Source organism: Gorilla gorilla, chromosome 1 (genome assembly GCF_029281585.2).
Source record: "Gorilla gorilla gorilla isolate KB3781 chromosome 1, NHGRI_mGorGor1-v2.1_pri, whole genome shotgun sequence".
NCBI classification, from domain to species: Eukaryota; Metazoa; Chordata; class Mammalia; order Primates; family Hominidae; genus Gorilla; species Gorilla gorilla.
The window spans coordinates 156117582-156130375 of NC_073224.2; the positions used below are offsets into that span (position 1 = coordinate 156117582).

Here is a 12794-nt window from a genome sequence, read left to right on the forward strand (position 1 = left end):
AGTTGGTACCTTTTACAGTTTGGCGTTACATCTAAAGCCTACCCTTTTACAGCTACTCTCCCTGTAAATTCTCAGCAGAGATGTGTGCACATGTGCATAAGACCCTTATTAGAATGATTATAGTAGCATTTACTCATAATAGCTAAAAATTGGAAACAACCCAAATGTCCATGAAAGAATGGGCACATTTTTTCTAGTATTCATACAATGGAATATTATACAACATTGAAAATGAACAAACTGCACTACACATATAGCAAGATGGGTTAGTTTCAAACATAAAGTTAAGCAAAATAAGCCAGATACAAAGGAATATATATTGTGTCCATTTATTGAAAAATCAAAAACAGGCAAAACTAAATTATGGTGTTTAAGGAATGTATAATTGGGTAGTAAACAAGGAAGTAATTACCATAAAGGTCAGAATAGTGGTTAACTTTATGAGGAGGGAGGGTACTGTAATACAGGGCTCTGGGATGCTAGGAATGTTCAGTTACTTAACATGGGTGGTAATGACACAACTTTATAATACTCATTAAACGGAACATTTATGTTTTATGTACTTTTAAAAATACCTTATACTTTATAATTTAAAGGTTTAAAAAAAGACTACTTAAATATATGGTATTACTTATGTCCTTAGGTTAAGACACTTGGATATATCTATCTAAGAACAGAGATATTCTTGTTATTGAGGCCAGTGTTCATAATATATAAATTATAAATAATATTTCATTCATGTACGCTATTTCATTGGCTCCATACTCTGTGAGCTATGCATGGCAGAAACTATTGGAATTTTTTATAGCTGAGAAAAGTGAGGCTTATCCAAATCCATATTGGATTTAGATTTGGCAAAGGTAGAATTTGAAACTGGGGCTTTTCCCCCCCAAAAATTGAAGTTAAAACCACAGGATTTAGTGCACATCCACTAGAATTGCTATTATCAAAAAAGTACAAAGTAGTAAGTGTTGGCAAGGATGTGGATGTGGAGAAGTTGGATTTCTCATGCATTGCTGGTAAAAATCTAAAACTGTGTGGCAGTTGTAGAAAGCAGTTTGGGAGTTTCTAAAACATTAAATATAGAATTACCATATGACCCAGCAATTCTACTCCGAGGTGTTTACTCAAAAGAATGAAAAACAAAGACTCAAACAGATACTTGTATACCAATGTTCACAGAAGCATTATTTATAAGACAATAGCCAAGAGATGGAAACAACCCATGCCCATCAACAGTTGAAGAGATACAATATGGTATACACATATAATAGAATATTATTCAGCCATAGTATGGACTGAAATTCTGATACAGGCTACAATATGGATGACCTTTGAAAACATGCTAAGTTACACAGCCAAACACAAATGGACAAATCTTGTGATTCCATTTATATGAGGCATGTATAATATGCAAACTCATAGAGACAGAAAATAGAATAGATATTACTAGGGGTAGGAAGGAAGGGAAAATGGGGCGTTAGTACTTCAAGGGTAAAGAGTTTTCTGTTTGAGATGATGAAAAGTTCTGAAATTAATGGTGATGGTTACACACATTGTGAATGTACTTAATGCACTGAATTGTACAATTAAAAATGGTAAGAAAAACACTATTTAATAGTACACTCATGTTATGTATTTCACTATAATATAAATATTTTAAAAAGACAGGACAGATATTCTGATGAGCTTTATTTATCCTGAGTTTTCCAAACCAGGTCCTAAAATTATTCTGGGGAAATCAGGGGTCCTGGTCTTAACTCCAGGAAGAGGAAAAGGAAGGTGGGTGTAGCTTATGTTTTCAAGGTTAATTTCTACCAGTCTTGAAATGCTTCATGTTCCAGAGATCCTCCTGGTCAGCAATAAATTGGTATATAAAAGACAAACTAATTCTACATCAATCAGGAATTACATAAATGCGGGCTCTGTGTTTGTATTTAATATAATGGTTATGTAAAGATATGCACAACTGCCTTAGGGATGAGGAGGATGAGGAGTGAGGCTATGAAACAAATAGGGTAGTCTGAGGTATTTCTCCTTGGCACGAGTTATCAATGAGTTAGCCATTTTCATATGTAAAGAATAAGCTAGAAAAATAGGTAAGCTGTAAACTTTTCCCATTTTTTAGTGCTTTACACAAATTCTTTAATCCGTAAACCCACTTCCTTGAGATAGTCTTCCTGCTTTAAAAAAATCAAATTAACTTCATTGCAAGGAACATTTCAAAAACAATCTTAGATGTTTAGCTAGTGTTGGATTTCCCAAGACATATTAATGGAATATTAAGGCAAATAATACATTGTATTTCCCTGCAACACTTTAAAATCCCACAGCACTTGCATTAGGGAAGAAAAGTGTTTCTTCCAATGTAATTTTATATGCTTTTTTTAGTTCATGCCGAACTTCTTTTCAAGTCTTAATAAAAAGTTTCGTCTTTTTCTGCTTCTATGAAAAAGTTTAGGTTTACGGCATATATAATATCTTTCTACTTTCTAGATTATTTTATACTGCATATTTCTGAAAAAATGAGTATAATAATTGTACCCATTAGTTTTAAAACTGAGATTAGTATACAATGATAATTATGTAGAATTGTCATGACAATATAGTATGGTTGCTAGGAGCTCTGCTGCTGGAGCTAGCCTGTATGGATTTGAATCCTGGCTCTGCCACTTACTAGGTAGGAGACCCTGAGCAAGGCATTTGACCCCTGTATGCTTCATGAAGTTTATTTATCTGTAAAATGGAGCTAACAGTAATATCTGCCATATAGAATTGTTATGAGAACTAAATGAGTTGATATCTGTAAAGCAATTCGAATAGTGCTGGGCACATAGAAAACACTATTTAAATATTTGTTCAGTAAAATAGTGTAAGTTATTTGTGATCCTGGACTTTGTGCTTTTATTTTTTCATGTGCAAACTAGTGATCTTTATCTCAAAAGAATATGTAAATGTTACTGAAATGTCAATAGTAACTATTACTTGGAAATTCTTTGAAAGAAAGTTGGTAGACGTTACTGTTTACTGTGTAATTATCAGTACAATCAGAATGTATTTTCAGTAGAAGGTAGAATAACTCTCAACTACTATGGAATAGTGGATTTTGATAAAACACCTCGTTTTCTTTTGCAGCTTTGCCCTAGATAGGAAGGATAGCCTTTTCATGGCAGAGGATACTGGATCAATCATCATGACCCCACCAATTGTTGACATAATAATTAATCCATATAAAGTAACTGAGTGATCTTAAGAAAATAATTTATATAATCTGTGATGTGAGAAATCACTTGTTTCATTATTCATCACCTGTTATACAATTTTGATTTAATTTGGTTTGTTTTATGTTATTTTACTGCTCTATTAACTTAAGGATTTGAGTAATTATTTATAGTTTGTGATATTAGGTAATAGGTTTAGAAGATATTATTAGATAATTCATGACAAAATGTTTATGGATATTATAGAAAGTTCTGCTATTTTAATCTGAATTCTGCGTATAGTTTGATTATAATGCATTTCTTTCTACATAATTCATATAACACAACTATAATTTTCCATTGACATAGAATTATCATAGTTATCAATATTATTTAACATAGAATAGACAGCTAATTGTGCCCTTGGCCCTCCGTTTTTCATGTATTTGTGGGAGTATGGTACTATCCCTGGAGAATTCTATTTTCCTTTTTTTTTTTGAGATGGAGTCTTGCTCTGTCGCCCAGGCTCAAGTGCAGTGGCACGATCTCGGCTCACTGCAAGCTCTGCCTCCCGGGTTCATGCCATTCTCCTGCCTCAGCCTCTGGAGTAGCTGGGACTACAGGCACTCGACACCATGCCCGGCTAATTTTTTTGTATTTTTAGTAGAGACAGGGTTTCACCATGTTAGCCAGGACGGTCTCGATCTCCTGACCTCGTGATCCGCCCGTCTCGGCCTCCCAAAGTGCTGGGATTACAGGCGTGAGCCACCGCCCCCAGCCTATCCCTGGAGAATTCTAATGTCAAGTGAAGAAAATAAACGATTTGATACCGTTCCACTGTTTATTTCCCAAGACTAATTACGAATCTCTGTATATTGCTGCTTCTGCTCTTGGAAATTCCTCATAAGTATCTTTATCCTGATTTTATAGCATTTCCTCCTCATCATTACTAGGACTTATACTTTGAATAGTGTTGTTTGCATTTGTTTATGTGGATTTCCTTGACCATTTCTCTCTAGACATATAGATTGGACTGGCCATTAATGCTAGTCAAGATTTTTCACAGGAAAACAGATTCTACAGGTGCACAATCTTTCACTTGCAATGTCGAATTTCCAAAGCTTTGAAAAGTTGAAAACAAAACATAACTCATTTGAGACCATCCTGGCTAACACGGTGAAACCCGTCTCTATTAAAAATACAAAGAAAAAAATTAGCTGGGCGTGGTAGCACACGCCTGTAATCCCAGCCACTTGAGAGGCTGAGGCAGGAGAATTGCTTGAACCTGGAGGCAGAGGTTGCAGTGAGTAATATAAATATTACTATATAATATAGTATATATAAATGTATATAAATATATATACTATATAATATATATAAATCACCATATTGTCTTTCTAAAATCTGAAAAAAAAATCACATATTTTGAAATACATTTGGCTGCAAGGGTTACATGCAACCCGTAATCATGATTTTTTTTTTTTTGAGATGAAGTCTCACTCTTGTCCCCCAGGCTGGAGTGCAATGGCGTGATCTCAGCTCACCGCAACCTCTGCCCCTGAGTTCAAGTGATTCCCTGGCCTCAGCCTCTCAAGTGGCTGGGATTACAGGCATCTGCCACCATGCCTGGCTAATTTTGTATTTTTAGTAGAGATGGGGTTTCTCCACGTTGGTCAGGCTGGTCTTGAACTCCCAACCTCAGATGACCCGCCTGCCTCAGCCTCCCAAAGTGCTGGGATTACAGGCGTGAGCCACTGCGCCTGGCTGATTGTTTTTGATATTCTGTAATCATGAGCACTCTATGGTCAAAGAATATAAAATTTATATTTTAATTAGGAATGTTAATCTTTAACTTTTTCTATTAGGTTACCTATAGTAATAATACGTTAATGATCTATTATTAAATTATAATCAGTGGTTCCGCCTCTCTTGAAACAAACAATTACTGTTAATGTGGCTAGTCAAATTCTCAAATCACATGTTTTAAAGAAATATTTGACTGGCTCCACATATTACTTACAAGGACTGATGATGAATTCTAAATTAACATTAGCCACATAAACAGTTTCACAGTATTTGAGTACAGTGGCTCTTTATGGGATGTCTTGGGATGCTAACATCATATATTGCATCTATATTTAGCTCTTCTTCTTTCCTACAGTCTGGAGGAGGAAATATTTTTATATGAATTGCATTTTTGTTACAGTAACATTTCTCATATAGACTATGTAAATTGCTAACCACATAACCCTTTAGTGAGTTAGTTATAATTTGCTTGTAAAAATCTAATTTGTTAACTATCATTTTTAGGTATTTACTACCAGGGAGTACCCAATTCTTCTTGAGAACACCAACCTACAACTTGAAGTACAATTCACCTGGAATGACTCGCTCCAATGTTTTGTTTACATCCAGATATGGCCATTTGTGAAACAGAAGGGAAGATCACCATTGGTTATACATTACAGCAATTCATTTTTCTCCTCTGAAGTTGAACATGCAAAGAACATGACCATTAAGTGCTGTTTTATGTATATAAGACATATATGTGTGAAAATATATGCACATATGCACCCTAATAACATATTTATTATATTAAATAATATATGAAAGAAGAATTAGCAGAAAATGGAATATAAGACTTAACCTTTCTGGAAATGTAATAAACCATGTTAAAATTGCTTACACAAATATGTGAATGTCTAGAACTTGCTAGGTTTATAATTAATTCCTTCCTACTAGAAATGTTATTTTTGCTGCAGAGTATATAAAACAAATTGATCTTGAAGATCCAATTACAGTGTTAAATTATTTTCTAGATAACATGCCTTTTGACCTGAAAAAGGGTTTAGTATAATACCTTAAAAATTCTCATATATAGTAGCCATTTTAAATGAAACAAAAAGATTTAGAAGCCTGGTGTTGCTTGCTGATAAGATTAAGAAGTTTAAAACGGGTTTATCATTACTATAGCACACTGTAAAGTACTAGAAAAGTCATAACCTGATTCTCCAATCTTTTTATTCCTCTATGTGGAAATTTAGCTACTTGTAATAAGGTACATTTTCAGTAAGGATCTGGTGAGATCATATTATGATCTAACATGAAAGACAGGCTGGGCGCGGTGGCTCACGCCTGTAATTCCAGCACTTTGGGAGGCCGAGGTGAGTGGATCACCGCTGGTCAGGAGTTTGAGACTAGCCTGGCCAACATGGTGAAACCCCATCTCTACTAAAAATACAAAAATTAGCTGGGCGTGATGGTAAGCGCCTGTAATCCCAGCTACTTGGGCGGCTGAGACAGGAGAATCACTTGAACCTGGGAGGCGGAGGTTGCAGTGAGCCGAGATTGTGCCATTGCATTCCAGCCTGGGTGACAAGAGTGAAACTCTGTCTCAAAAAAAAAAAAAATAAATAAATAAAATAAATAAATAAATAAAAAGAAGATAAAAATAAATAAAATGGAAGACAATCCCATGGGTTAAAAATAAAATGTAAACTAGCTTTCATTTTTACTTTTCATAGAGAATCACATAAAGGAACAGAAAATGATGGTAACAAAATCTTTCTATATGGCTTTTATGTCTTATACCACTCATTTTTATTTGGAAAGTATATCTTTGATGGGTTTAACATGTGGTTAAATACAATTTCTCCTGTTTCGCAGAAGTAGAAGAGCTGACACATTTCACTCATTTTAGTGTTATAGGATAATGAGACAAACTTATTTTTATAAATCTCTCAAGGTTGAAATCAACTTATATTGCAAATTCTAATACAGTAGTTTCTCATTGCACCACAGAAACAGTTAAAGGATTGTGAATAGAAGATTTCAATTATCACATATTACAAGTCATCAGTGTACCCTTGAGGGTTTTTAAAAAATCAAAACAGAGAACGAAGTGTTCTTGTCCAAAGCTGTTATGCATAAGTTTCATAGCAGTTTACTTCCTTTTCTTGAATACAGTTTTTAAAACCAAGAGTGAGCTTTCAGTTTTCCATAAAAATATAAGCCGTACTACTTTGACATTGAAATCATCAGGCAGCCATCACTTCTTAGAATTTATTTAAACTTCTTCTCCCAACAGTTTTATTTTCTTCTAGCTGCTAATTATTTTCAAAATTCATGAATGTTTTACCTCCTTTTATTATTCTGAAAGTTATTTCAAGAAGTGGCCCCAAAGCAGGAGAACTGAGAGGGGCAAATTGGCCTGGTTTAATTCACAGCCTGAATAATTGGCAACCTAAAGTTATAAGTTAGATGTATTTTGCTTTTCAAGCCATCTTCTGAGCCTTTTTTAGGCTGAAATGATTTGTTTATTTCCCAAATTATTGCTAGCTACTTGATTTTTTATGGCTAACTAACATCCACATTTGGTAGATACTTTTCCTCTCTGCATGCATCCCAAAGAAGAATTTGCTATTTGTGGAAGAAGAGGATAAGGGTATCAGAATGAAGGAAATTACAGTGACTACACTGTTTATGACTCCATTTTGTGAATTCTTAAATATGTTATGGATTTTTTTTAGAAAAAATAATGCAAAAATTGGGATATTACAGAATCACCATAAGGATGATCAACAAGTAATAAGTCTTTTCATGGAGTTCATTTTTCTTTTAAATTCATGATTTGGCCACAAAAATATATATATAACTTTAAGTGTCTGATATATGATAACAGCCCAGTTTCTCGGCCACTCATTTGCATTATCTTAAATCACAAATAATTACTTAATTTGCTGGAGTGTGTTCTTTGCAACTTTTGTACCAGAGCAAAATTTGTATTTAAAACAAAAAATTAGAATGTCCATCACTAGGAGAAACACTCCTCACAGAAAACACACACACACACACACACACACACAGACACACACACACAAATTTAAAAACTGAGTAAATTTAAATGTATGAAAGTACCCCACAAATTGATTTCAACAAATAAATTTCATTTCTCTAGCTACTTATGTCTGGCCTTATTTTGAGCATTACAATTTTATTGCCTTCATTTGCCTATTTAGACTGATGTAGTTTGATACGATGAAGTTGTGAATAAAAGCCTTGTGTTCATTATTTATATATACTACCTGGTATGCTATGGACTGTGTCTGCTGTAGTGCTATTCCCTAATGAGCAACTAAGAGAAGACACAACAGTAAACCATGGAAGTGTTGGGAGGCCATGGAAATTATTTAGAGGTATAAAATATTCCCAAGTTTTTATTATAAATTTTTATTCATAGGTTAAAACAGCATAAGTGATTGTACAGGTGTGACTCCCTTTTCTAGGAGAGAAAATAGCTTTATTTGAAAACTCCAAAATCTACTTAATCTTACCAGAGGTTTTTAATAGGGGAACTGGGTTTACTTACAATGAAAGCATATTTTCATTCTGCTATAGAAAAACATATCCCTGCTCATTCAGTAAATCTAAGATTGGAATGCTTTCTAGAACTATGCAATATTTGAATAATTTCTAGAAATGTCTAAGAAACAACCTTTTTTATTTTAAATCATCACTTACAAACGTAGTCTGAGACTGCAAACTAATTTTCACTTGACTAATCCATCATTATAGATTAGTTACCATTTGCTCTATATAATCTATTGAAGAAACTATTGTTATTCATATTTTGATTAATTTTACTAGCAACAAATTTTTATTTTAGTAGCATTGCATTTACCTTAAATATGTAAAAATGAAGTTGTAACAGGATCAAATATGGAAATGGCAATGGTAACTCTGCCTAGAACATAGTTGAATGTCCTTGGTTGTCTGTAAGATGCAAAGATCTATACAAATTTTATCATAGGTCAAAATTATTTCTAAATACACAAACAGTTTCAACTATTTCTTCCTCCCTAAAACTAAAACCAAACCAAACCCAAATGAAGAAACCTAAACTTCTTTTCATCTAATAGTTATACCCAACTAGATAATAGTAGCTTCTAGACATCAATAAAAAGATTTCATTTTAACTGTCTTTTTAATTTGTAAAATATATGAGTATGGAATTTTGTATCTAACTTGAAATTTCAGATGTTTTAATAATCCAAATACTTTCTTCTTTAGCATGTCAAAGTACTAATAGTTAAAAATTTTCTTTAGATCTAAGCATATACATTACTTGACTTTTTCAAAAGTATCAAAAAATTGATAGCTGCAGAAATGCCATTATTTGATTTTCTAAAAAACATCGATTCATTCTTAAATGTATATTCTTTAAAAAATAGTAAATACCTCAAGAGTGACAGAAAACTTTCCTTTTCTGTTCTGTAATGCTAATTTAAACTTTGAGTCTTAGTTTACATGGTCATAGGGGTTAAATAAAATGTATAACTGTACAGTTAATTGTGTTCTTGTGACCTGATGATTTTTTGAAAATTTGCTTTTCTCTTTAAGAAATTTAAGTTTTCAAGGGACATATTAGTTATCTAAATATTTTGGGCTAATGTTGACTTATAAATAAATAAAAATTTAGAAATATATTCATGATGACAATTTTGTTACTTACACTGCCTATTCTTTATTTCTTTTTTAGTTCAAAGGTGAAATTTTGACCTTTGTATTAACAAAGCCTCAAGAAAAGAGAAATTCTGCCTTTTAAACATTGGTTTTCCTTGCATTTTATGGTGGTGTGGTTTTGCCTCAGCAATAATAAAACATAAAATATGTTGTTGCATCAAGTTCAGTTTGTCTGCTGAGATTATTTTTAAGAACCAGGTTGAAGTCTCTATGCCTAAAAAAGCAATTATTCTCTGGATACATATAAAGCAAGATACATGGCTACAAATAAGTCTTGCAACCAAAATTGGTATATTAAAATTTACTGCACACTTTGAGATTGCTGCCATTTTTTGGTGCTTTTTGGACCTCGTCATAAAGGGATGTATCGTATATTGAGGGAAAATTACTCAAGTTACACATTCTACATTAACTGCGCTGTATTATCTACAGGTACAATCAATGGACCAATAGTTCCTAAATTAGTAATAAGGCTTACCTTACAAAAGTAATGAAATAACACTGATATTTCTCTTTCAAAGGCTAACAGCAATTCTTGGTCCTGAGCTATTCGGTTCATACAATAACTACTGTACATGCTACAACATCTGAATATTAATGGTTTTGCTGCAGATTCTGGGTATGAGGATTAGCTTGAAAGCAATACATTTGCTAACATGAATCATGACTCACATTATCCCCGTGTGCTTTACTACCTGTATATGAATGCAAATGTTGTTACAGAAAATATGATTGAAATGTCAATACAGTGTGCAATTAGCGTTGCATTGTCATGCTCCAGCATGTGATATCTGTATGGTGAAGTTATTTCAATTACTCTGATACGTTACTATAATAAAAAAGTTTAACCTAAGAAAGCTACAATATGTCATCAAATGCTTATTTCTGTTTTACACACACACACACACACACACACACACACACACACACGGTTTTTTGTAATAGAAGACATTGGCTCCCAATTAAGGTTTCAGAGTGAAGAGATATATTTTTACAGTAATTTTTACTGTGTACAGACAGCAATAGCACTATGGGGATAACTTTACCTGCTATTAAAGTCAGGTCAAGCCAACATAATTGGTGTCAACTCTCATAGTTAGCTAGTAGGCCGACTTCTAAAATTTAGAAATGACATTTTTGTATCTAGCATCATGGATTATAGCAAAAGTATTACTATCTGATTACAATTATGTCAGCATCTCCGCTATGAAGTTCATTTTTTTCAGTAATTTATAATCTCCTCATTGTTAAAACTTAGAATACTAAGCCTCAAAAATAAGCATATCATATTGCCATTTATGCCATTGTTCTTTAGGATAATTATGCATAAAGTATCTAGAATAGTTTTCTTTAAAAAAAGATGCACTTTGGATAAAAATTTAGGAAATCGGGATGTTAATGCATGTATGCCTTGCTTTTTGGAATTGACAACCAAATGGTATAATGGTTGACTCTTAAAAATATATTTTTAAAAATTCATTATTTTTATAAAGTTAAAATATTCTATAAAGGCTTTGAAAGTTGAATTGATTTCTTTCAATGACTGCTAAAGATGAGGCCAATGTGGGTAGTTTGCTATCTCCCTATTTTATCAAATAATTTTAATTATATATATAATTTCATTTTTAATTGAATGAAAATCTTTTTTAAATTATAAAATAATCTTGGAATAATTTCAAGTGTTAGAAAACTATATAGTACCTTAAAAACAAAATAAGCATTTGGTTCTTTTGTAGAGAATAACATAATCTTTAACTTGAAGAGAGTTATCTTTTAATGGTTATTCATCAGGTATGTATACAGCATAGTGACAACGATACCCATCGCCATGGTCAGGCAAATTGGGAAACGGTATAAAAATTGGAAGGCGTTTCTCTACTTTCAGTACTTCCAAGAGTCTTTAGTATCCTCAGATGCACTGAGATTTTCCAGAAAGGGACAGCAACATGCATCAGTTCCCAAACTAATTTCACCATGGTATCTTTTATTGCAGCGCATCTCCCAGGACTAGACTTCTATTGAGCACACTTTGGAAAACACCAAAATACACAAATTCATTCACGAATAAAGTAATCAAAGCATTTAATCATGTATTTAACAAATATAGACTGGTGGTATAAATATGAACACTGACAAATCTGGTGCAAGAAATTTACTTGCACTTGTCACTTGAGAATTTGGTCATTTCCAGGGGAATATTTGAACCAGGGTTTCAAGAGGGATGGCTTGAGGCCAGGAAGGATGGCCAGAGGTAAATAACCCTAACGATAAACATGCATTATATTAGATATTTGCAACATAATCACGACATGTGAAGTAATGCAAAATGCTTGAGAATGTGGTCAGAATGTGATCCAAGCCTTTATGAATAGATATTAATTATTTATTGGTTCATATATGATAAAAGTTCATCTTTAATAGTCTAAAGTCATCCATCAGCAGATGAGAACTTTGCATAATAACAGGATATATCTAGAAACACTTGCTGGCCATCTGAAAGTGTCTTCTTACACAAAACAAAAAGGCCTGTTTGTGGCTGGCTTCCTTCCTTCAAATCTGGAATTTATTCAGAGTTTGTCATATTTGTGAGAGACAGCATTTATCAAGTCAGATATTTTTTCTGTGTCTAAGTTTTCTTTAAGCAACATGTTAGGCCTTAAGAAATTTTATCATACTCCATTCTGTATGGTTCCATGTGAAATAATGCTAAATTAACCTCCTTCTTTAAAAATACAATAAATATACCACTATTTGGTATATTTAGGGAGTATATGCTGATGGCACTTAGTGACCTAAATTGCGCTATTTTATACGGTTATCAAAAATACTAAGATTTTTTAGACTGAGTAGTGTTTTGACTATTGCACAGCAATGGACTCTCATTGTTTTTGAAATGTTTTATTAAGGCAGCCTTCAATCTTTGATATTGTAATAGAAACATACAGTGAGAATATACAAATTCAAACTCTTGTCCTCTCTAAGAATGGGTGCAAACATACAAAAACCCTTTAAGTATTAACTAGACACTGCAGTGAGAAAAATTATCAAGGATAATAAAACTCTATATTAATG

General features: G+C 33.0%; 1 protein-coding gene across 7 annotated transcripts in view; it reads left to right on the forward strand.

Annotated features, from left to right (window-relative positions):
* Window positions 1–10588, forward strand: part of TTLL7 (tubulin tyrosine ligase like 7) — a 134152-nt gene extending 123564 nt beyond the window's left edge. For 6 of the 7 annotated variants that reach the window (XM_055351257.2, XM_019021637.4, XM_019021666.4 and 3 more), the window contains one exon: window positions 5511–10588. In XM_055351257.2, coding sequence (XP_055207232.1) covers window positions 5511–5631 — 121 coding nt within the window. In that variant the 3' untranslated portion in view covers window positions 5632–10588. The remainder of the gene's footprint in view (window positions 1–5510) is intronic. The other variant, XR_010130611.1, reaches the window with a different exon arrangement.
* Window positions 10589–12794: the final 2206 nt, after the last annotated feature.